The following is a 26,696-nucleotide window of genomic DNA, read 5'->3' on the forward strand; positions in this document are numbered from 1 at the left end:
TTCATTAAGCTTGAATGGGAGCATAATTCATGGTTTTAGCGTCGTTTTATATGATTTGAGGTTTCAAATAAGTTCGTATAATGTTTTAAGACTTGTTGGTATATTTGGTTGAGGTCCCGAGGGCCTCGGGTGAGCTTCGGATGGTTAACGGATCAAAAGTTGGACTTAAAACAGCTGCTGCAATTTTTCCTTTCTGCTGGAAATTCTGGCCCAAAATCGAGGCCCAAGATCGAGCTCACAAGATCGAGGTTGAGGATCGAGGCCGAGTATCTAGGATCGAGGCTGTGGATCGAGGCTATGGATCGAGGTTGTGAATCGAGGCTGTGGATCGAGGTTGTGAATCGAGATTGTGGATCGAGGCTGTGAATCGAGGTTGTGGATCGAGGCCGAAGATCGAGGCCGAGGATCGAGGTTGTGGATCGAGGATGTGGCTGAGGATCGAGGGTGAGGATCGAGGCTGTGGATAGAGGCTGCCTGGGCAGAATTATAAAAGAGGGCATTCGTCCGGTTCGCCATTTTTAACAAATTGGAGCTTGAGCAGAGGCGATTTTTGATAGATTTTCAAGGAAAAGACATTGGGGGATTTGGTCTATAAACATAAATATATCATTGTTTTCACCATTTAATTAGTGTTTTGAGATTGAGATTTCGCAAATTTTTAGAAATCTTATAGAAACGAATTTTTGAGATTTCGGTATCGATTCGGTGTCGGATTTGAGTGAAACTGGTATGGTTGGACTCGTAATTGAATGGGTTTTCGGATTTCATAACTTTTTCCGGATTCTGAGATTTGGGCCCCACGGACAAATATTTAATTAATTTCAGAATTTTTATTAAAAATCTAGTATTTTCTTATAGAATTGATTCCTATAACTTTTAGTGATTGTATCGAATTATTTTGGCTAGATTCGAGCCAAACAGAGTTGGATAATCGTGGAAAAGGCCTTATAGTGGATTAAATTGGAGCAAGACGAGGTAAGTCTCTTGTCTAATCTTGTGAGAGGGAAATTACCCCATAGGGATTAAATTGAATAATTGTTGCTAATTGCGGGGGCTACGTACGCACGAGGTGACGAGAGTCCGTGCGTAGCTACTATTAATGCTAAAGTTCGGGTAGTTTAGGACTCAAAGCATGAATTACTTGTGTAAATTGTATTCTTTATTAATTAAAATATTTGATGTATATATTATGAATTGTTATGAAAGGTAGAAAAATATGAAATTTTCATATGTCTAATTTTTTTGTTTAGATTAATTAATTGTTAAAATAAATTATTATCCTCTCGAATAAATTTTACAATAAATACTCTTATTTCGGAGGTACATAAGAAAATGTCCTCCTTTCTTGTGGATCGGGCCGAATGCCTCGGGAGGATAGATGCATCTATGGATCGTGTCGCACGTCCCTCGACAGTGTACACGAAACTCTGGATCGGGCCGTACGACCTCGACAGAAATCGTGCTTAATAATAATAATAATTACACGATACTTGGACAGTTTATTACAGCTTGTAAAGCTATTTGATAAATTAAAAATTTATTGAAATTGAATTGCAGCTTGTAAAGCTATTTGATAAATTGGAATTTTTTATTGAAATTTAAGGATTTAACTAATAGATTAGAAATTATTTGAATTGAAGGAATTTAATTAATATATTGAGAATTATTGGAATTGAAGTAATTTAATTACTTCTACTGGTTCAATAAATTATTGTTAATTATGTGAATCACGTTGATATAAATATTTCTATTTTCATGATTATTTAATATTATTGACCCATAGTGAGTGTCATAGTCGGCCATCTCGTCTCTACCTCTTCGAGATTAGGCTTGATACTTACTGGGTACACGTTATTTTCGTACTCATACTGCACTTGCTACACATTTTATTATGCAGGTAAATATATCTATAGCGGCCTTGTGGGCGCAGAGGCGTGGTTAATAATTGTGGGGACATAGGTGAGCTGCATTCTATATTACGATCCGCAGCTAACAGAATCTCCTTCAGAGTTATTATATTTTCCTGTCTAATTTGTATTCTGGACAGATGCTGTATTTTATTTTAATTCCCTACTAAATGCTCATGCACTTGTGACACCGGGTTTTGGGAATGATTGTGAATTATTTAGAAATTTAGCTGCAAAAATATTTATCATTTACTCTATGAGTTTTATCTCTACAATTTTATTAAAGAAATTTTTATTTCAAAAATACTAAAATGGGTAATTAAGTTAATTGATTATGGTTGGCTTGCCTGACAGTGGTGTCCGACGCCATCACGACCTTTTTGGATTTTGGGTCGTGACACTAATTTTTTTTTTCCAAATAAATAAAAATAACCAAACTTGTCTAATACAGAAACAAAAATCAAATCCCATCAAAGAAATGGTGCAACATAAGTCTCGTTCAAATTCAAATAAAACTGCTTCTTAACAATAATCTAAAAGTTCCAATTGCTTCGATTTTCACTGACTTGCCGTCGCCATCGTAGATGTATCTTTCACCATCATTAGGCTTTCGATAGTTCAGGCAACACTGCATAGACACGGTGATGTGAGTTGTTATACCTAAATCTATCCACCATCTGTGTCTTGGTACTGAAGTCAAATTAAACTTAGAACAAACAAAATTAAGAGGTGTCCCTTTCTTTGCACGCCATGCGTGATAGTTGGTGCAATCATTTTTCTTATGACCTATAGCTTTACAAAAGAAACAACTATTTGTAGTTGGTTCCTGATGTTGTTTCTTTTGTGTTGTTGTATCTGCAGCTTCCTTATTCTTTCTCTTCTTGTCCTCCTTTTGTCCTTAGGTAGAGCGGCTAAGTGAGCACTTTTCATCTTTTCCTGATTCAGTCTATCCTCTTCAGATGAATACAAAATATAAAGATAAGTCAAATAAATATTAATTTAAGATTTGTGTTTGAGTTATATAATAAAAGTTAACGAATAAATGTAAAATTATGAAAATAATGATTGCCAATTGTCACACCTCTTTTTTTCCCGAGGAATATGGAGTTTTTCCAATTTAAGTGACATTATTCGAAATGGATTATTTATTTGAATAGAGTCGCCACTTGGAATATTTGTTATGGTGTCCCAAGTCACCGGTTTATTTTAAAATCCCAAATCGAGAAAATTGACTCTTATTTATGGTCTGCGAACACATAAGACCGGGTAAAAAATTTTATTAATTCGGGAGAAGGTGTTAGGCATTCCCGGATTCCATAATTTTAGCACGGTCGTTTCAATCATACCTGGCTTAATTGATTAGCGGCGCATAAACTATGTTCGTCAACAAAGTTTGTTCAGTGGTCGTAAGCACCTATGTGCGTTTTCTCTTTTACCGCTTTTAAATTATGGCGTATGGATTTATCTTTGAAACAGATCACGTGTGCGTGAATCCATTTTATTTAGAGCACTAAAATCATGTCACGCGTACGTGTACACGATTAATCACGCTTTATTATACTTAAGGATTGTTTGGCCAAAGCCGCGTGAACGCGTACCTTGATTTATTTTGGAAATCATAGTTATGTCACGCGAACGTGTACACAATTAAGATAGTAAATTAAAAACCCGCCTAAGTATTTTACGAATGTTTCATGTGTTGATTATTTTCCTAAGATTTTAGATTATTGGGAAAGTCCAAGAATTATGGAATTATTAATGAAAAATGTAGTAAATTAGTTATGGAAAGGCGGGCTAGCTTATTCAATTATTTAAGGAAAGAGGCTAAAATTGTTATACTGGGTCGGATGAAGTTCGGCTTTTTGAGGCCCAAATTCTTCTCTTTCATTATAGTCCAAAACTAAGCTATTATATGTCAATCAATCCCAACTAATTGCCAAATCTTCACGGCCCAAGATACATTTACAAACAAATCACATGGCCTAATTTATTAACTAATTAACCAAATATAAACTATAAAATTTAATCAGCAAAATAATCAAAACTCATGGCAAATCAGGATATGAACCAATGAAAATTCTTCAACAAATACCACAAGGAAACACATCAACAGAGATTCATGAACAAACATAATGAAAAGATCGACCAAAAAATATAAATCGAAAGAGGCAAGAACGGACCTCAATCAGCCGCAATTTTCATTTAAAATGGGAGCTCTCAAATCCAAGTACAATGAAGAGATTCGACGTAATACTTCTGCTAGAGATCTGAACCAAGATCGGAGGCTTCTAAAGGCAATATCACCGGAACCTCGAACCGGCGAATTCGAACATCACCTCACTTTAACGATGGTTTCGGAGCTGATTTTGAAGTTATTTTCGAGCTATTTCGCAGATGGTTTTGTTGCTCCTTTTTTGCTAGATTGTTCGAAAGAAAGAGGAAAAAAGAATGACATGAGTAGAAATTCCCTTAGTGTAGAAGAAGAAAAAATATTTCTCTCAATTCCCTCCTCTCTTTTTCTCTCCTTTTTTCTCCTCCTCTTCTCTCAATTTCCACTTCTATTTATAGAAGAAAAAAATCGAAATTTTTCAGATTTTTTTAAAAATTATTTTATTATTTTTTTAATTAAAAAACAATTCCCACTTCCCATTTTTATTTTTATTTTTTTTTAAAAAAACAAATAAATTCCTCACTTTCCTTTGCTTTTATTTTTTAATTTTCCACTTTTTTTACTTTACTTTGTTTTATTTTCCACTTATTTTACTTTTCTTTTTTTAATTTCCACTTTTTTTTACTTTTTTTTTAAATTTTCACCTACCTTTACTTTTATTTTTAATTCCAACTTTCTTTTACTTTTCATTTTTTAAAATTTTCACATTCTTTTACTTTTATTTTTTTAATTTTCCACTTTCTTTTACTTTTCTTTTAAAACAATTTCCACCTACTTTTACTTTTACTTTTTAATTCCATACTTCTACTTTTCCTATTTTTTATTCCCATCCGAAATTTAAAAAATATTTAATTTTTTCGATTTTTTAATTTATTTTATTTTAAAATAAGGAAGAAAAAAATAATATTAATAGTAATAATTGACCTTTTAAAATATTTTTAATTTTTTACCCTATATATAAAAAAAATCTAACAAAGCTAAAATATATATATTAAATTTCTAAAAATATTTACATAGTCGAAGGTGATAAAAATTCAAATATAGTCAAAACTTAGGTGCTCACAGCTGCCCCTCTTTGCTTGGAAACATGAAGAGTTTTCAGGCAAAGACTAGGTGAGCCAAGTAACTAATTTTTTGCCAAATTGTTATTCAAAAGGAAAAGAAATAAAAGATAGGGTACAATCGAGTCCTGATTTTGGATAGCCTGCATATCCCGGGTTATAGGGGAATCAGGTCGCGTGTAGTTCAAGGAGAATGGTGGAATGATGAGTTGAGGAGTCGAGTGAGGTTCCGTTGAGGCTCGGGTCCGCGGTCCTGCTATTATATCAAAATAAAAAAGAAATTATACAAGCCTATGAGCTATAGTTATAAGATTCCTATCTATGAGTCATTTGAAACTTGATCTTGAGTCTTGATTGGTTCTTCATGCAGACTCTGATCTAAACCGTGATGCTCGCTAGTTATAGGTGCTAGTTCATTGTTCTATAGCTTCTTCTGATCAAAACGGGACATGCAATGCTCGTGACTTCGGTCATGTCCTGAGCAATCCATATCTTTTCATCCGCTTTCACATTTGGATTCACCTTTTTTTCTTTTCTTTTCTTTTCTTTATCTTGGATTGAGACTTCTTCTTTTGGTCATATCGAACCCGTGCATCAAGGTAAAACCTGTTCAGACACCAAAACAAACAAACGAACAAAATTTTTCTGCCCCAGTTTTCACTAGGAAAATTTCGTGAGTTATTTGTAACAAAACTCTATATTATTTTATTATTGAAAGCAATAAAAGGTCAGGATTAGTGTACCATGAGAAAACAGAGACTAGGGAGTGGAGACCCTATGTCTAAAATGAAAGCAACTAGGGGGTGGAGATCCTATGTTGGAAAAACGACTAAGGAGTGGATCCCCTATGTCTAGAATAAAATCAACTAGGAAGTGAAGACCCTATGTTAGTAAGGAAATATAACCAGGGGTTGGTACCTTGTATTACGGAAAAAGAATGTAATCAGGGGTTGGTACCATGTATTACTGAAAAGAAATATAACCAGGGGTTGGTGACATGTATTACTGAAAAGGAAATGTAACTAGGGGTTGGTGCCCTGTATTACTGAAAAAGAAATGTAACCAGGGGTTGGTGCCCTTTATTACTGAAAAAGATGTAACCATGAGTTGGTGCCCTGTATTACTAAAAAGGAAATATAACTAGGGGTTAGCACCGTGTATTACTGAAAAGGGATATAACTAAGGGTTGGTGCCATGTATTACTGAAAAGGAAATGTAACCAGGGATTGGCGCCATGTGTTACTGAAAAGGAAATGTAACCATGGTTTGGTGCCCCTAGGCAAAAATGTTCTACCTGGGTTAAGCTACGAAAAACAGCCTGAGCGAAGAGTACTTCTACCCGGAAATATGAGCTGCATCCCCCTAGGCGAAAATGTTCTATCTGGGTTAAGCTACGAAAAACAACCTAAGCGAAGAGCACTTCTACCCGGAAATATGAGCTGGATCCCACGAGGATAAAAAGTTCTACCTGGGTTAAGCTACGAAAAACAAGCCTGAGCGAAGAGTACTTCTACTCGAAAATATGAGTTGGATCCCCCAAGATGAAAAGGTTCTACCTGGGTTAAGCTACGAAAAATAAGCCTCGACGAAGAGTAGTTCTACCCGGAAATATGAGCTGGATCTCCCGAGGCAAAAAGGTTCTACCTGTATTAAGCTACGAAAAAACAAGTATGGGCGAAGAGTACTTCTACCCAGAAATATGAGCTGGATCCCTCGAGGCGAAAAGGTTCTACCTGGGTTAAGCTACGAAAAACAAGCTTGAGCGAAGAGTACTTCTACCCGGAAATATGAGCTGGATCTCCCTAGGTGAAAAAGGTTCTATCTGAGTTATGCTATGTATAAAAACCTGAGCGAAAAGTACTTCTACCTGGAACTATGAGCTGGATCCCCCTAGGCGAAAATGTTGTACCTGGGTTGAGCTACGAAAATCAGCTTGAGTGAAGAGTACTTTTACCCGGAATATGAGCTGGATCCCCCTAGTCGAAAATGTTCTACCTGAGTTAAGCTACGAAAAGCAGCCTGAGCGAAGAGTACTTCTACCCAAAAATATGAGCTGGATCCCCTGAGGCGAAAAGGTTATACCTGGGTTTAGATACGAAAAATAAGCCTGGGCTAAGAGTACTTCTACCCGGAAATATCGGCTGGATCCCTCTAGGCGAAAAAGGTTCTACCTGAGTTAAGCTATGTATAAAAACTTGAGCGAAGAGTACTTCTACCCGGAACTATGAGTTGGATCCCCCTAGGAGAAATGGTTCTAGCTGAGTTAAGCTACTGTAAAACAACCTGAGCGAAGAGTACTTCTACTCGGAAATATGAGATGGATCGCCCTAGGCGAAAATGTTCCACCTGGGTTAAGCTACTAAAAACAACTTGTGCAAAGAGTACTTCTACCCAGAAATATGAGTTGGATCCCCCTAGGCAAAATAGATCTACCTGAGTTAAGCTATGTATAAAAGCCTGAGCGAAGAGTACTTCTACCTGGAACTATGAGCTGGATTCCCCTAGGCGAAATGGTTCTACCTGAGTTAAGCTACGTAAATGGGAGGTATGAACAGTAGTGATGCATGCTGAAAATAAAGAAAATCGAGATTTTTAAGGAGCTTACGCTCATCCTTTGAGAATCGTCATTCTGCACTGCTTTATTCCTCCTTCAAACAAAGAAAAACTGTGAGTTTTCAAAGTGGTGGTTAGTTTGCGGCCTTGATGCCCTAAGTAGCTTGAAGTCATGGCCACTGCTGTAGAAGAACTGATTCTGCCATTATGGTACGGAGATGCTTGGATACTTTGTATAGCTTCCTGGAGACCTTGGTTCTTCTATTTTGTCCCTGACTGTTTCATATTCGGATGTCCATGGTACCGCTAACCCTTGTCCCTAAGGCAAGGCAAATTTCCTTTAAAATTGAACTTAGTTGCCTTGCACCTAGTACCAGTTTGTGTCTGTAGTGCTTATCAACTTTTCCCACGAAGCAAGTCTTACTTAGGCGACCTTTTAAGTTTCTTTGAGATGTTTTATTCGTCTTATCAAAAGAGATCACAGATGGATTCGTGCCTTCATCAATTTCGTATATGCCCCAAATTATGCTTGGTATTACAGGGAAACTGTAGTTAGTTTTGCAGCCATTTCTTTTCTTTGCTTTTGATGCAAGATTAGACCGAAAAAAGACTCAAAGAAAAATTATGGGTTAAAATAGAAAAGCAATTGAAAGTGAAAAAAGGAATTGTGTCTAAACAAACGGTGCCCCTTTCGGGGGAGAGGAATGGGGAGACTTATCTGGAGGTATGTGCCGACTTCAATGAATCATGACATGCATTTTGGACTGGACGCTTGATCAGTCTGAGCTGTCTAATTCTCAAAATCCGTTGCAAATATTCATCTTGAAACTGTCTTGGTTGTGCTCATACCGGAGTATCAAAGACCCTCATTCGGCTAGTAGCGCCCTTTGCGGGTTTTCGCTGACTGACCTCCCTCATTTATTTTCTCACCATCGCCTTATAGTTCTCTTTGCGAGTTTTCACTACAAGACTCTCTCATTTTCATTTTCTCTGCTCGTCATCGCCCTATGGTGCCTGTGAGGGTTTCCACCAATAAGACTCTATCATTTTATTTCTCTCAATTTGGTTGCATCAGATCCAAATGATTGTATACTCCAATTCTTGAACATTCTCGTTGATTGATCGGAAGGACTTGAAAAGGATTTGGGTAAAAAGAATTTGGATTGAATTACAGCTTTGGGACCTTTCAGGCGAAACCATCGCCGAACCATTGTAACATCTACCAAAGTTTCAACTTTTGGGGGAATGTGAATTTTTTGTTTTGGTGTGACTGAACCCTAGAGAGGGGCTGCCTACGTATCCTTTCGGAATCAAGTCGAACATAGTTCAATATAACTACTTTTGTTTTTGTTTTTGTTTTGTTTTTCTTCTGTTTTGTTTTGTTTTCTCTTTATTTTTCCTTTTTTCCTTTTTTTTTTACATTTTCATTCATTTTTTTCTCAATAATAACTTCCAAGCTCCAAAGAGAGTAATAAAATAAAAGGGAACCGGCTCAAAGGGTTTGCAAAAGGTTGATAGTACTTGGATAGTGAGAAAGAAAGCCTTCTTCATCCCAACCGGAGAGCATTAATGTTATATAGAGGATCAAACATATTACCTTTTGACTGCACCTGCGTTGGCAGTTATTTCAGGGATATTTTCTTCGATGTTTCTCAAGTACAACACTTTCTTTTGGCAGTACTCTCATTACAATGTATGGACCTTTTGACATTTTTGATTCTTTATTTTATTTCCTTAAAATTATCTACATTGTATTCTGATTTTTGATTCATTATTTAGAAGTCTGACAACGCTTTAGGATTTGGGCCTGAAGTCCGCAGGCATGTCATGTCATTAAAATCTGCATTTAACAGAACTGAAAAGAGAATAAGAAAAGTGACAAGATTAAGAAAAGAGACATTCCTATACAATGAAATATTAATTTCATTTGATTTTTTATTTTATTTTGTTTTTTAAAAAATTTTAAAGATAGAAGGGTTTACATCGGAAAGTAAGACAACAAAGTTAAACATCCGGATCGCACCCTTAAATAATCCGAACGCGGAAAGGATAGCAATACCGGCTACTAAGACTCCCGTGTGATAGGGAACTTTCAGGTTTGGCGACCATTTTTTGGATTTTCTTCTGTCTCGGCAATTGCTGCAATGGCCTTCAGTGCCGGATCAAATTCCTCATTTTCACAAATCATTCCGGCTACTGGCCCAGTGTTGTGAGCAGGCAAGGGATTGTTTGTCACATCATGAGCCTCCTCGTCTTGAAGTACTATTGCCTTGACCTCGATGAGGTCTTCCACTGCTCTTTAGAGAGTCCAACAATCTTCAGTATCATGTCCTACTACTTTGGAGTGGTATTCACATCTAGCATCAGCTCGGTGCGAGGGGGACTCGGGGTTTGGCTGGTTCGAGTTCACTAGCTGCTGCAGACCTAGCCTGACTAGCTTTTGGAACAAGCTAAAGTATAATTTACCAATAAGAGTGAACTGATTCCTTCTTAGGGGCTCTCTTGGGTGAAGATTGTATTGGGAAACATTTGGTTGGGGATTATATGGAGCTTGGTAAGGACGGGCATTTCTGGGAGGTGAAGCTCGGTTTTGTATATAATGTTGTGGCCGCGTGTAAGATTGTACGTTCATCACCGCATAGGGATGCGGTGCCACGACATAAGGAGCATCTTGATGGGGATAATAGTGTTGTGGGACCTCAGGAAGCATATATGATTGGTTGAATGCCATGCGAGCCCCCCTCGAGCTGGAAGCCATCATGGCTCTCTCTTCTCTCCCGTTTATGTTCATCAAACCTCCCGAACAATTCTGAACGGCTTGTGATGCGGCCTTAAAAGTAGCTTGACTCAAGATTTGGCCCGTTTTCAAACTATTTTCGACCATCTCCCCAATTTTGATAGCCTCAACGAATGGTCAACCCATAGCAGACATCATGTTCTGAAAATAATTAGGCTCTTGAGCCTCTAGAAAAATAGTGATCAACTCATGATTATCCATGGGTGGCTTAACTCTAGCTGTTTTCTCCCTCCACTTGATAGCATACACCCTAAAGCTTTCCGTCAGCTTTTTCTTCATATTGGACAGGGAATTGTGATCTGGTGCAACATCAATGTTGTACTGGAATTGTTTGACGAAGGCCTTGGTCATGTCGTCCCAGACATGCCAGTGAGAGATATCTTGGTCAATGAACTATTCAGAGGCTACCCCCACAAGACTTTCCCCAAAATAAGCCATCAACAATTCTTCTTTTCCACCTGCACCCATCAGCTGGTTGCGATACCTTTTCAAGTGGGCGATAGGGTCACCGTGTCCATCATACTTCTCAAATTTCGAGGTCTTGAACCTTGGTGGAAAATGGATATGAGGGAACATGCATAGATAACTGAACGAAACACTTTTGTGACCACCTAGTCCTTGTATGTTCTTTATATTTTGTTCAAGACTTTTCATTTTCCTGGCCATCTCATCTGGCTCACTTGTCTTGGCAGGCTTTACATTTTCCACTGGTGACTCGTACCGAGGAGTCTGATTGTATGGAGCCGAGACCCTGAAAGCCATATTTGGAGAGTTGTATTGGCCATCATAAGTCTGAGGTGGTGACTCGTTGTTTGGCCTCGTCACATGAGGTGGTGGCAGGATTGTATATACTGGTGCACCAGACATGACGAGAGGGGTGTTCCTGACCGATGCGACTAGAGGTCGCATATTAGAGGTACCAGGGGCAGCACGGAGGCTGTAGTTTGGCACATACCCTGGTGGTAGAATGTGATCGCTCACTGCATGGAGTGGTGGTTGAGTAGCCCGAGGTACGGTGGAAGTTCCCTCCGAGGAACCCTGGGGTGGAGGCTGACCGGAAACCCAAGCTTGATATATATTAGACAGTTGTTGTCTCAATTTTCTTATTTCCTCCGACTCTTGCTCAACTGACGGACCCTGGGGATTGTCACTGACCAACTCAATTTCATCACTATTATCCATTACTACCGTTCCCTTTGATCTGGTGAAGTAATGATGTGTTGCCAGTTTCACCACAAACCAACCAACTTAAGCTTACTATATAAGAGACAGCAAACGTGTTAGAGTTAGGCATTTTATAGATATGAATCACACGTAATATGCCACGCTCCTAACATTATCACCATTTTTTTTCTTTTCACTCACGCCTCATTTTGATCCCTCATCTTAGAATCGTTGAAAAATATTTTGATTGAATCTTTTGTGGGTTGCCTACGTATCATATCGCCGCATGAATCAGATCGTTACGTAGTTCAGGAGAAGATCAGGAATAAAGTAAATAAACTAACTCTTTTTTCCTTTTTTTTTTTCAGATACGAAACAGACCACGAAAGCTCTTAAAAAGAAAAATATTTTTGAATTTAGATGATTTTTTTTTCTGGAATTTTTGAAAGGAAAATTCTTTAAGAATAAAGAAAATATTTTTAGATTTTGATTTTTTAAGTATATTTTTTATGTGTTTTTTTTTTTGGAAAATTTTAGAAGGAAAGACTTCTAAAGAAGAAAGAAAATATTTTTGATTTTGATTTGATTTTTTGTTTTTTGTTTTTTGAAAGAAAGACTTTGGAAAAGAAGAAAAATATTTTTGGATTTGATTTTTTTTTTTTGAATTTTTTAAGGAAAGAATTCTAAGAAGGAATTAAGGAAAGGAAAAATATTTTTGGATTTTTTTTTTTTTAAATTGGGGCCGGAACCGATGAGGTTTGCATATGTATCTCACATCCGGTGAGAATCAGACTCGCGTAATTCGGTTAGTTTTGACACAACCGGGAAAATATGCTTTTGAAGATATTGACTCATTTGGAAATGACTTTCTTTTTTTTCATTTTTATTTCAAAAATTTCGGCAGAATTTCGAGACTTTTCCAAATACCGGAGTTTTCAGAACCAGGCAAATTTCTCTCTCCTACCTCACTCTTGGTTTTTCTCTTGATTTACTTTCCCTAGCCGATCAACATGCAAGCCGAAACAAATAAATGTACAAATAGCACGTAGGATGCATCAGGATGGTCTTTTATTTTTAGGTACACCTGTCCTAGACGGACCCAACCCTTGTGTTGAGTCCCCAAAATCAAATGCACATGATGCAAATAAACGTTCCTACTAGGGATCCAGCATGAGCCTATATTATTATAGTTTTAAAATCCTGGGGGGGGGGGGAGAAGGGAGTGTTTTAGACCTGGCTTACCCAAGCGGACAACTCAAGCCGAGTTGGGGACAACTAGGGGTGGGCATATTTCGGTCTGAATCGAAGAAACCGACCGAACCGAAAATATTTTTATTTTGGTTTTGGTTATTCGATTTTTTCGGTCGATTTCAGTTTAAAATTTTAAAATTTCAGTTTTTCGGTTCAGTTTTCGGTTATTAATTTATTTGGTTCGGTTAACCGAAAAATCGAATTATTAGCATATAGATTATTTAAATTATATATAGGCTAAGCCCATATGTAATAATATAAGCCCAATTTTGAAGTCCATCAAAGACCCAATCCAAATAAGTAATTCAATCGGCTATTCCTAATTTCTCATTCCTTAAGACTTTTAACTCTAACGAAACTTACCATTTTATTCTAACTTACCGAAATTTTGAAAGAAAACCAACAAATTTGTCAGTCTAATTATTACATAGAGAGAGCCCAATATGATAATATCCAAACCAAAAACTGATTAGAAATAGACCGAACCGAAACTAGAAAACCGAACTGAATCGAACTTATTTCAGTTCGATTTCGGTTACTACATTTACAGAACCGAAAACCAAATAACCGAACCGAATTTCTTCAAACTGAACCGAACCGACCGAATGCCCACCCCTAGGGGCAATGTACCGGGAGCACGAAAGTCTACCCGGCCTAGTTACTGATCCAGCCTCGTTCTATTTGGTATGACCTCTAACAGAAAAGTGGGCCACACGCACGTGTGCACCATAAATTCAGAAGACTCACAAGGGATGCGTAAGAAGGCAGTTTATACAGTTCAAATAATATCAAAGCGGTAAATGAGCGGTAATTAGCAGATTTTTCCCACAAGCACGGTAATATCAACAATCAAGAAAGCCAAGTATAGATCACATTGCAAGCTCGAATTCTGAACCCTGAACCAGAAGTTCTGGGTTCTTGTTCCCTAGCGGAGTCGCCAGAGTTGTCACACCTCTTTTTTCCCGAGAGATTGGGAGTTTTTCCAATTTAAGTGACATTATTCGAAATGGGATTATTTATTTGATTAGAGTCTCCACTTGGAATATTTGTTATGGTGTCCCAAGTCACCGGTTTATTTTAAAATCTCAAATCGAGGAAATTGACTCTTATATATGGACTGCGAACACAGAAGACCGGGTAAGGAATTTCTGTTAACTCGAGAGAAAGTGTTAGGCATTTCCGGATTCTATAGTTTTAGCACGGTCGCTTCAATCATACCTGGCTTAATTGTTAATTACGTGTTTAAGAACCTATGTGCGTTTTATCTTTTACCGCTTTTAAATTATGGCGTTGTGGATTTATCTTTGAAATAGATCACATATGCGTGAATCCATTTTATTTGGGGCGCTAAAATCATGTCACGCGTATGTGTACACAATTAATCACGCTTTATTAATTATTAAGATTGTTTCGCCAAAGCCACGTGAACGCGTACCTTGATTTATTTTGGGAATCATAATTATGTCACGCGAACATGTACACAATCACGATAGTAAATTAAAAAACCGCCTAAGTATTCTACGAATGTTACATGAGTTGATTATTTTTCTAAGATTTTAGATTATTGGAAAAGTTCAAGAATTATGGAATTATTGATGGAAAATGTTATAAATTAGTTATGGAAAGGCATGCTAGCTTATTCAATTATTTAAGAAAAATGGCTAGAATTGTTATATTGGGTCGGATGAAATTCAGCTTTTTGAGGCCCAAATTCTTCACTTTCATTATAGTTTAAAACTAAACTATCATATGTCAACTAATCCCAACTAATTGCCAAATCTTCACGGCCCAAGACACATTTACAAATAAATCACGTGGCCTAATTTATTAACTAATTAACCAAATATAAACTCTAAAATTTAATCAGCAAAACAATCAAAACTCATGGCAAATCAGGATATGAACCAATGAAAATTCTTCAACAATACCACAAGCAAACACATAAACAGAGATTCATGAACAAATATAATGAAAAGATCGACCAAAAAATATAAATCGAAGGAGGCAAGAATTGACCTCAATCAGTCGCAATTTTTATTTAAAATGGGAGCTCTCAAATTCAGGTACAATGAAGAGGTTCGACTTAATACTTCTGCTAGAGATCTGAACCAAGATCGGAGGCTTCTAAAGGCGATATCGCCTGAACCTCAAACCAGCGAACTCGAACATCACCTCACTTTAACGATGGTTTCCGAACTGATTTTGAAGTTCTTTTCGAGCTATTTCGTAGCTGGTTTTGCTGCTCCTTTTTGCTGAATTTTTCGAAAGAAAGAGGAAGAAAGAATGACGCGAGTAGAAATTACCTTAGCGTAGAAGAAGAAAAAATATTTTTCTCAATTCCCTCCTCTCTCTTTTCTCTCCTTTTTTCTCCTCATCTTCTCTCATTTTTCACTTCTATTTATAGAAAAAATTTCGAAATTTTTTAGATTTTTTTAAAATTATTTTATTATATTTTTATTTTTTATTTTTATTTTATTTTTTTAATTAAAAAAATCCCACTTCCCATTTTTCTTTTTCTTTTTTTTTTTTAAAAAAAACAAATAAATTCCCCACTTTCCTTTACTTTTATTTTTTAATTTTCCACTTTTTTTAATTTTCTTTTTTTGTTTTTATTTTCCACTTATTTTACTTTTCTTTTTTTTAATTTCCACTTATTTACTTTCTTTTTTTAAATTTTCACTTTCTTTTAATTTGTTTTTTTTTAAATTTCACCTACCTTTACTTTTATTTTTAATTCCAACTTTCTTTTACTTTTCATTTTTTAAAATTTTTACATTCTTTTACTTTTATTTTTTAAATTTTCCACTTTCTTTTACTTTTTTTTAAAAATAATTTTCACCTACTTTTACTTTTTAATTCCATACTTCTACTTTTCCTATTTTTTATTCCCATCCGAAATTTAAAAAATATTTAATATTTTCGGTTTTTAATTTATTTTATTTTAAAATAAGGAAGAAAAAAATAATATTAATAGTAATAATTGACCTTTTAAAATATTTCTAATTTTTTACCCTATATATAAAAAAAATATAACAAAGATAAATAATATATATTAAATTTTTAAAAATATTTACATAGTAGAAGTTCAAAACTTAGGTGCTCACACCAATCCTATAAGATTTTTTGATGAATATAATTTTCTAATGTAGATTTATTTGTTGAAGGAATAATTTAGTTTTTATAAGGTATAAAATTGGATATATCGGCTAACTCAAATTTGTGGTAATTAACTTCATATAAATTACTTTATAAAGTTTTAGATTATTAGGTACCTTATATATTTTTACTTTTTGTTCGGTTTATTTCTAGAACTTCTATATTTATTTTAATACTTTCAGAATATATTTTTTCAAAATTAACATATAATAAGCAACCAAATCTCACGGTAGTTTTCAAAAATATTCTGTATTCTATGTTTCCAATATCAAAATCCTATGTTGATTTCCAATAAATAAAATTTTGGTAATTATCTGCTAACTCAACTTTGTGGTAATTAACTTCATATAAATTACTTTATAAAGTTTTAGATTATTAGGTACCTTATATACTTTTACTTTTTGTTCGGTTTATTTCTAGAACTTCTATATTTATTTTAATACTTTCAGAATATATTTTTTTCAAAATTAACATATAATAAGCAACCAAATCTCACGGTAGTTTTCAAAAATATTCTGTATTCTATGTTTCCAATATCAAAATCCTCTGTTGATTTCCAATAAATAAAATTTTGGCTTTGTTTTATACTATTAGTTTCATAAATATTTAGGCTTGTAAGTGTCTTTAGGAAGAAATATAATCATAATTATAAAGTGAGCAATATGTCTATCTAATGTATGTGAGAGAGTAAACTGTTTTGGAGTTGAGATCAATTTATTATATATGGAAGAAACATAAATGACGGGCTAATGGTTATTTTAATTTGCCGAAATTAGGAATGTATTTATATAAGTTAAATTATATGTGGCTTTAACTTTCTAAATATCATGAGTTGTATTATATAGTTCCAATAAGGAAAGACTTAATAGCCAAAATTTTAGTTAATTTTAAAGTCCTAAATATTAGGAACTTAGGTAAACGACTATTTTGTCTAATGGTGAAATCTATTTTTAAAGGGTAAAAAAGGCGAACGACATTTCGTTAAGGGGTTTTGTACTTTTAATATAGTATAAATAAATATAAATAGATAGATATATTGAATTGAAAAAGAGAGAAACTAAACACGTGGTAGTATGAGATTTGTGAGCACCTAATTTTATACCATATTTAACTCTTTTCATCACTTTTTAGCATTTAAATATCTTTTAAGTTTAATCTTGATATTTTAGCTTTATTTCACCTTTATAGGTGTTATTTTAAGAAAATTAAAAATCACAAAAAAATTATATGTTCTTGATTTTAAAATGTTTAGCTAGTATTTTTATTTTTATACTCTTAAAAGAAAAGAAAAAATATTAATTAAAACAAGAGTCAATGAGTTATTTCCATGTGACAAGATTCTTCGTTATCTTTTGTAACTAACACAGAGCATCAAAACCGAACCGAAACCGAAAACCGAACCGAAACCAAAGCTTAATGGCTTATTGGTATCGGTTTAGCGGTTTAACGGACGGGGAACGGATTGAAATTTTTTTATTAACGGCTTATCGGTTTGGGGGCGAATTATTCAATTTTCTTAACGGATAATCCGTTAACCCGTTAAGAATATATATATATTAAAGATCAAAAACCCTTCCACTTCTTCCAGTACTCTATCTCTAAGTTCTAACGCCTAATTCCTAAATAATCAGAATCCTTACGTACTATGCATCAGAAGATCCCAGGCTTGGCTTAGCTTAGCTTATTCTCCCACCCTACAACAAGATTGTTTAAGTTGATGTCTATGGTTCACCTCTGCTTTTGTTTTTTAAAACTAATGCATGTTGTCTATGTTTAATAGAAGAACAACAGTGTTGTGCCACATCTTTTTTCACTCTACAACACATGACACTACATCATTCTTATGTAGGCGTTAAAAGACATGTATGTCTGGACTCAATGTATAATTTTCTATTCTGAATTTGTATGTTAGGCGGTCAGCAAACAATTAATACATGCAATATAGATTGAATTAGGCCGATAAACCGCCCGATAAGAGCTAAACCAATACCAATCCGCCCGATATCTTATCGGGTGTCTAGCGGATTAATACATTTAAAAACCGATAACCGTTAAGCCAAACCGTTAAGAGTAATTAACCGCCCAATCCGTCCGATAAGCAGCCCTATCTCCAACCCTCCCCCATTTCTCCATAATGGGGGTAATTTTTGCCATAATGGGGGTAATTTTTGCCATAATTAGTAACAAAGATGCTCATTTTGCACTTCGTAATGCATTAATAGATCATTTATGGGAGCATACTAGAGGTGGAAGTTGAATATTTATGTAATATTTAATATGAATTTTACCATAATGTAATATGTATTGAATTATCTTGTATCTCAATGATTTCACTTTTATTTGAATTATCCTTTAATATATATAATCTATAATATTTGCTTACAAATTATATTATTTAAAAATTTATGGTATAAAATAATTTTATATTAAATTATATGTGATGAATATGTAAAAAAGAAAAAAAGATAGATTTTCTTTAATAGAAATAAAAAAATAAAATTTAAATAAAGATAATAATATAATATTTAAGAGAGAGAAGAATATAAAATGGAATATTCTTTTTTGGAGTAAAAAATGGAGTAATGGTTGGAATAACTTTACTACATTTTGGAGTTTACTACATTTTGGAGAAGAAAATGAAGGTAAAGGTTGGAGATGGCATCACATGCTCTCCCTCAAAACTCACATGCACATACACACTCTTTTTCTTGGCCACCAATTAATCCATGTACCTACACCTGCAAATCTTCAAACAACATTGTTGCTGTAAGTTTATTCAAAGTGTTTGTTTAATCAAATTTGGAGAAACAACAGCAAATCAAGGTCCATCCCTTCTTGAAGTTACTGTTTCTTTAATATTGTGCCAGTGATTGTTTGCTCTATTTTGTTTTCTGTTCTTAATTTATTTCCTTTGAATTGATATCTTATATTTAACGGTAAAGGGCCAAATATACCTCGTTACTTTCGAAAATGGTCTAAGAATACCTCTCGATATACTATTGGATTATTTATACTCCTGCAGTCATACTTTGAGTTCAAATATACCCCTCATTTAAACGGAAGCACACGTGTCATCGTCATGTTGGTCAATTCTAAATATCTTCTAATTAATTAAAAAGATCCATTAATCATACCCGAAAAGCAATGTTTTAAAGAAACATTTTTTTTTGTAAAAACAAGAAAAAACTGAAATTATTTTTACTAAAAACTGAAAAAAATAAAATATTTGTTTTCAATTTTTATAAAAAACTGAAAAATATTTTCTAAAATAATATTTTTGTAAAAACTGAAAAAAAAAAAAGAAGCTGAAAATCAATTTTCTAAAGTAATATTTTTTGTAAAAACTGAATTTTTTTTAACTAAAAACTGAAAAAAATGAAAATATTTTTTTTTCTAGTTTTTACAAAAAAACTGCTTTAAAAAAAGGTGAAAAATATTTTCTAAAATAATATTTTTGTAAAAACTGAAAAAAAAAACTAAAAAGCAAATTTCTAAAGTAGTGTTTTTGTAAAAACTGAAAAAACAAATATTTTCTTTTTTGTTTTTTTCAGTTTTTAGTTAAAAATATTTCAATTTTTTTTTTAGTTTTTAGTTACTTTAGAAAATTACTTTTTAGTTTTTTTTCTTCAGTTTTTACAAAAATATTGTTTTAGAAAATATTTTTCAGTTTTTTTAAAGCAGTTTTTTGTAAAAACTGAAGAAAAAAAATATTTTCATTTTTTTTCAGTTTTTAGTAAAATATTTTTTTAGTTTTTTCCAGTTTTTACAAAAAAAAAAAAATTATTTTTTGGGTATGGATAATGAGTCTTTTTAATTAATTAGGAGATATTTAGAATTGACCAACAGGACGATGACACGTGTCCCTCCGTTTAAATGAGGGGTATATTTGAACTCAAAGTATGACTGCAGGGGTATAAATAACCCAATAGTATAACGAGGGGTATTCTTAGACCATTTTCGAAAGTAGAGGGGTATATTTGACCCTTTGCCGTATATTTAAATGATGAGATTTCATTGTTAAATACTAATTAGCTTAGTGGACTAGTGTTTAATTGAATTAAAAGAATAAGGGTCCCTGGGGTTTACCAGTTAAAATTGAGAAGAATTGGGTTAACTGGTCTTTGGAAAATAGTTGAAAATGTGTTCTATTAAATGTTGGATCATAGGATGACATCAAAAGAATCGAATCTGGGCCAAATGAATGTTGTTGGCCCAGTATTGATAGTGTGAAGCACATAAGCTAGTCTATCTTTTCCTATAATTAATTTGCTTCATTTCCTTCGCAATAATATTCATACCTCATGACTTTATAACAATCTCAAATTAGTTTAGGAAGAATGATTCAAACATCGTAACTTGCTTTAGGCGCGATTAATAATAAATTATCGTGATTATGGATACAGTTCTCATGGCATAGTCATGATACTTAATCCCCAATTCGAGTGCGCGTTTCACGCTACTCGACCATAACTTTTAATAATAAAAATAAATATGTTGTAAATCGCAGGTGCGTTACACGTGATGTGATTCGCAATGTGTAAAAAAATAATAAGTGCGCGACATCGCGACTTATATAAATAAATTCCATAAATATTAAAAGCGGTAAAAAGTAACAATGCACAATAGGTTGTAAACACATAATAAATCAGATAATTAGGCCAATTATTAATAGTTAAGCGACCATACTAAAACCACGGAACTCGGGAGTGCCTCACACCTTCTCCCGGGTTAACAAAATTTCTTACCCGGTCTTCTGTGTTCGCAAACCATAAATAGAGTCAAACTTCCTCAATTTTGGATTTAAAATAAATCAGTGACTTAGGAAACCATAACTTATCCCAAGTGGCGACTCTGAATTAAATAAATAATCTTATTTCGAACAATGTCACTTTAATTGAAAAAACTCCCTTATCCATCGAGTAAAAGGAGGTGTGACAAGATTAAGTTGGCATAATGCAACAATAGATAAATATTCGTAGATCACAAATCTACTTAAAACATAATTAAGTAAATGAAAATATGCAATATCTAACAACTTAATCATTTAATTGAAACGATCATACAATCCAACATGATCCTAAAGCAAACATAGCTCCTGGGTGCAAGTCTCATCGCTGCCCATTTATTAAAAAGAAATTGAAGGACGATAAACAACTTAGTTCTTTTCTTTGACAGTCTTCACACTAGCAACTATTGGAACTTGAGGAGGAGGGAATGTTGGTGGTAATGAACCTTGTATGGAGCAAAAACTCCTAAGTGTTAAAGGGAAAAGAGAACTCAAAGGAAAAATCTTAGGCCAGCAACTTTCCTCAATGTCTAATGCAGCTTTGCAACATTGAGGACCAATTAATCGAAATCGAATACTTAGGAAAGATGTTAAAATTTCTTCAACACATCCAGGAACATTTAACACTGATGCTATGCATTTGGAAATATCAGGAAAAAGTCCGTTATCAACCTGACCCGGTCCTGAACCTGGCAAAAGGCCTCCGCCAAGTAATTGTGCAACGCTCGGAGAAACCCCGAGTGATATGCACAAGAATACAAGTGCATATATACAGACGGAAGTCATTTTTCTTACAAAATCTATTAGTTGTGTTACGATTGTATGTTTTCACCTAATTGATAGGATTTGGAATTGTGATGGAGATTTAGAAGGAGGATATGTCATATTTATAATGCAGGATATGTAATGTTAATGCGATGGAAACTGATCTATCTTTATTGTAACTTGTTTTTAAAATGCCTTTGGTTAAGTACTTTATTGCACAATTTAAAAGGTGTAATCAACTTTGACTAAGAGTTAATGGCTTTAAGAAAGTAACCTGCGTATGCGATATTAACATGCATTTGTGGGGCAGTTAGTAGAAATATTTATTAGTATATTTATTTGTAGTTCATAGATTGTACTTCTACTGTTTCAATTTAGATGAAATAGTTTGACTCGATATGGAATTAAGAGAAAAGAGGGAGACTTTTGAAACTTGCATCTTAAAAACTTAACGGGTAAAAGTTTTGTGGGACTATGACATTTGTGTGGTTATAAAAGCTTCTCATTAAAGGTGAAATGATAAAATTAAAAGTTTAAAGTTGAATTATTTTCAATTATAGAAATGTGTCGTTCTCTTTTAAACGGACTAATAAGGAAAGTGTGTCATCTAAATAGAAACGGAGGGAGTAATACATCTTGCTTGACCCAAGTCCAAGGATGTTGATCAAACGTGATAATTCTTTTTTCTTGGCTTTCAATTCAAAGTTCTATCAATAAAGTGGCATTTTGATTAAAAGCGTAAAATGAGCGGGTTGAGTTAAATTTGAGCGGAATCTAAATGGGCTAACAATCTTAAAATATAAGCTTTAACACTTAATTGCCATTGAATAGAACCATAGAAGCACGAATTATCTCGAAAAGAACACCGGACCCTAACAACTTGTTTGGATGGTTGTTACATGTCGTTTCATAATGTATCGTATTGTATTGTACCATTTGATAAATATAATATTTGGATAAACTGTATCGTTTTCCATCGTTTCGATAACATGCACCAGCAATATGAAGAATAAACTTGTAATATTATAAAGAAAAATTATGGTACGAGATAGAATTATTATATAAAAAGATAGGATAAACGATAAAATAAAATTATTTATTAATAATAAAGGGCAAGATGAGAGAAAAATCCAATATAACGATGCGACCATACCAAATCGATCGTTACATAAAGTGGCATTTTTGGTCGTTACGTAACGACGGATTTAATGATACGGATTTAAAGTGTATATTTTTTTGCTGGGCTCGACCCGCACTCGAGGGTTCTCTGGACTCTCGGCCCGGTTCGGGCCACTAGGAACCAAACGGTACGAAGACCCCGGCCATCGTTGAACATCATTTAACTTTCTTGAAATCTTGTGTGCTGCTAAAAAAGGTTGTAAGATTTTTTCACCTTTTAAACTTTCATGTGGTTGAATAGCTTGAACCATTTTCTCAGTACTAGGAAGGAACAAAGCAATAAGAACAAAGAAGAAGTGAAAGAGATTCATTTTTTGTAGAATTTGCCTTAACCTTTTTTTTTAGGCTTCTTTTTTTGTTGATGAATGGTCCTTAAATAATTACTACAAAGATGGTGAATTTTTTCTTGCGAATTAAGGTATGGTAAATGCGTTAATTTAGATGGTATGGAAATTATTGAAGATTTGGTGCCAGTGATTATCAAGTTGTAATGTTGAAATTGATTTACTATATATTTATTGATTTTATATACTTACGAATTTGTCTTGGAGATTTGCAAAGATCCTGCATTTACAAAATTTGATATTGTTAATGTTCATCAGTCATTTTGGAAGTTAATTAGGTTATTAAATATTTCCTAATTTGTGTAGAGAGTTCCTATCTTGCATCATAAAAATATTCTCTTTTTTCCCTTTCACAAAGAATATTAAAAAAGATCCATTAGTTTCGTTTATGAAAGGTTTCCCAAATTTATTATTTTGAAACGATTTTACAGATAAATTTACCGACTTGGCTGAGATAACCTACAGGAAACACAAAAAGCACAACTAGTTCTCACTGATTAAGCATTAGAAAACTAAAACAAAAAGGTGAAAATAAATTTTCCATTTAAATTTTGCCTTAAAAGTCAAATTCTCCTATCAACTATAGACATTGTTTCCTCGTATCTGGAGCGTCTATTTTGCCTTAAATTATCAGTTCCAATTTATGTAAAGTTTTTAAAATTATAATGTTTTAGTTCTTTCTTCAACTTAAGTCCTTCATTTATAATTCAAAAGATTATACATATTATTCCTCATTATGATTTTCAAATGCAAATCACCGATGATTTTACTATGTAATGTTGATTTTACTCTCTCCCTCTCTGCTTGCGTGCAAAATTTTCATATTGTAATACTTGTGTTTTCTAGCCTATGCTATTTGCATTTGCCTATATATCATCTCAATATTTATTAATGGAGTAAAATATAAACAAATTAGCACTCAGATATATTAATTAATAACTTATGAGAGAATTTGAAGTAACAGAATAAACAGTTTTTAAAAAAATGAAAATGAAATTGCTCTTATCACAAATTTTCATTAGTCGCGTCAATACTCGAAAATCTGTCTACACAAATTCAAAAATAAAAGTCGAGGGTATGGGGACTCAAATACTTAATATAAAATAACACTTACAATAAATATCGATTGATTTTGAAACATAAAAGAAATTCATGAAAGAATTTCTTTATTTATACTTAGAACGAATCTAAAATTACAATTTGGAATAAGATTGCACACAATTAGTATTATAGATAACACAATAAAAATAGAAACGGAATTAAAATATTATAATGCAAAAATTTTACATAGAGAGGAGATTGACAATTGAGAAAGGCAAAATAGAAGGGACAAAAAGTCTAAAATTGGTGGGTAATATTAATTCTTAAGGCAAAGTTAAGGGGGGGAATGGAGTTGCAGAAAAGAATGGAAAAAAAAGATTTAATTAGAAAAAAGAAAAGGGTAATAACCCAAACCTAAACAATATTGAAACCATAGTCTATTATAGTTGCGGCAAAACCCAAACCCCACTCAAAGACAACTTATTACACTTCTTATTTATATTATATGCTCTTACTTTTCACATAATAATACTCACTCCCTTTCACTGCTCTTACTTTTCACATAACAATACTTAATCGGTTTCATTTTGTTTGATACTCTTTTAGCTACAACAAATCATTCATTATTTTATGATTTAGAAAATCATAAAGTTGAAATTCTAGCTTCCTCTTTTCAACCGACAACATGAAATTAGAGTCTGCCCCTCAATTTCATCCTTTAGTTGCTAAAGCTGCAACCATAAGTTTATCATCATTCGGACCAGGAGGTCCTTTTAGTTTCGATTCTTTCTCTCGAAACTGGAATTCACACAAGAAAAAACTCGAATCATCAAAAAAGAAACAGGACAATTCCTCTAAACACGAGACAACGGGAAATGAATGGTTGGAGACAGGGAACTGTCCTATTGCCAAATCTTATAGAGCTGTGTGCCGTGTCCTCCCATTTGAAGCAACAACTTTTCCGCTGCCTCCTGGAGTGAAGCTTAAATGCCCGCGGGCAGTTGTTGCAGTCAGGGCAGTCCTTACCCGAACTGCCTTTGTTAAGACGCTGCGGCCACAACCACTGGCTTCAAAGATGCTTGTCACTGGAGCCTTGGGCGTGGCCGCTAATATTCCACTAGGAATATGGAGAGAGCACACTGAAAAGTTCTCACTATCATGGTTTACAGCAGTTCATGCCGCTGTTCCCTTTATCGCCATGCTAAGGAAGTCGGTTGTCATACCCGAAACAGCTATGGCATTAACTATTGCTGCTTCTATCTTGGGGCAGGTCATTGGCTCAAGAGCAGAGCGACTTCGAATTGAAGCAAAAGCTGAGAGTCGTAAATTGGTGGCGCAGAATTGCTAAGATGGTATATATTATTATAGGTCCCAACTTAATCCAGGATTTAAACTTTATGGATTCTAACTTTTAAGATTTTTGCATTGAACCCATTATATTTTTAAAGTTACGGGTTTATATCTACTATTTTTGAAATTTTAATAAATTTTTTTACTTCGCGTATATGAATTCTCGTAGTAAAGCACTACATCCGCTTCTGGACAAAGAGCCACAATAGTAGTAACTGATTCGGCAGTATTATAGTTCTACTGGTAATTAAACGGTAGAGCTATAATACTGAAAATAAAAAGTGTGTGACCCTTGCCACAAAGATCAAGAGACATAAAGTATTGAAGGCACACATAGGTTCTGATCATGAAAAGGGAATTCCTGAAGTGAGAGATTGGATTTTTTCACAATTGGAGTGGACAAATTATGGAGAGAGATATATTCCAACGTTGCGCCAATTGTTTCCCTATGAAGAACAATTTTGTTTATATTGACTTTTTCCCTTTGTATTTTGTTCCTTTGACTTTTATTATTTCATGTTTTTTTAATTTGAATAGATGAAAATTTTAGAAAAATAATATTCTTATACTATTTAATGAAATAAATAAATCAAATACTTCTATTAAACATATACTCAACTACAAGATTTATGTATTAAAATTATATTGTAGTAATTTTCGAGACGATGATAATATTCTTATGTATGTTTTTAATGGTGGTCTAGACGAGACATCGATAAAGCATATATAGTTGAGCTACCATAAGAATTTAAACACATAACAAAGACATCTCATAATTCCTTTCTATTTACATCCAACTCTAACAGCTCGTTTGGATGGTTGTTACCTATGGTATGGTATTGTTATTTTAAATGCAATTTTGTTTTGATTGTTATTTAAATTTTATGATATCGTAATTTTTAAATCCACCGTTACGTAATGATGAAAAGTGTCACTTTATGAAACGACGAATTTAGTGTGATAGCGTCGTTTCTTTATTTTTTTCCTCTTATCTTGCCCTTCCTTATTATTAAATAATCATATTTTATCATTTATCCTACTTTTTTATATAATAATTCTACTATGTATCCTATTTTTTCTTTGTAATATTGTAATTTTATTTTTCATATTGTTGGTGCATGACATCATGAAACAACGGCAAACGATATAATCTATTCAAATATTATATTTAT

At 33.8% G+C, this 26,696-nt stretch overlaps 2 protein-coding genes across 2 annotated transcripts; one reads left to right on the forward strand and one right to left on the reverse strand.

The window, feature by feature from the left end:
* Nucleotides 1-21,214: 21,214 nt before the first annotated feature.
* On the reverse strand, nt 21,215-21,631 carry LOC107832530 (uncharacterized). The gene has a single exon (XM_016660395.1). It carries the CDS (start codon nt 21,629-21,631, stop codon nt 21,215-21,217), a length of 417 nt encoding a protein of 138 aa, XP_016515881.1.
* Nucleotides 21,632-24,859: 3,228 nt separating this feature from the next.
* LOC107832529 (uncharacterized) lies at nt 24,860-25,522 on the forward strand. The gene has a single exon (XM_016660394.1). The coding sequence runs from the start codon at nt 24,860-24,862 to the stop codon at nt 25,520-25,522; it is 663 nt and encodes a 220-aa protein (XP_016515880.1).
* Nucleotides 25,523-26,696: the final 1,174 nt, after the last annotated feature.

This window comes from Nicotiana tabacum, chromosome 24, assembly GCF_000715075.1.
Source record: "Nicotiana tabacum cultivar K326 chromosome 24, ASM71507v2, whole genome shotgun sequence".
In the NCBI taxonomy this organism is placed as follows: domain Eukaryota; kingdom Viridiplantae; phylum Streptophyta; class Magnoliopsida; order Solanales; family Solanaceae; genus Nicotiana; species Nicotiana tabacum.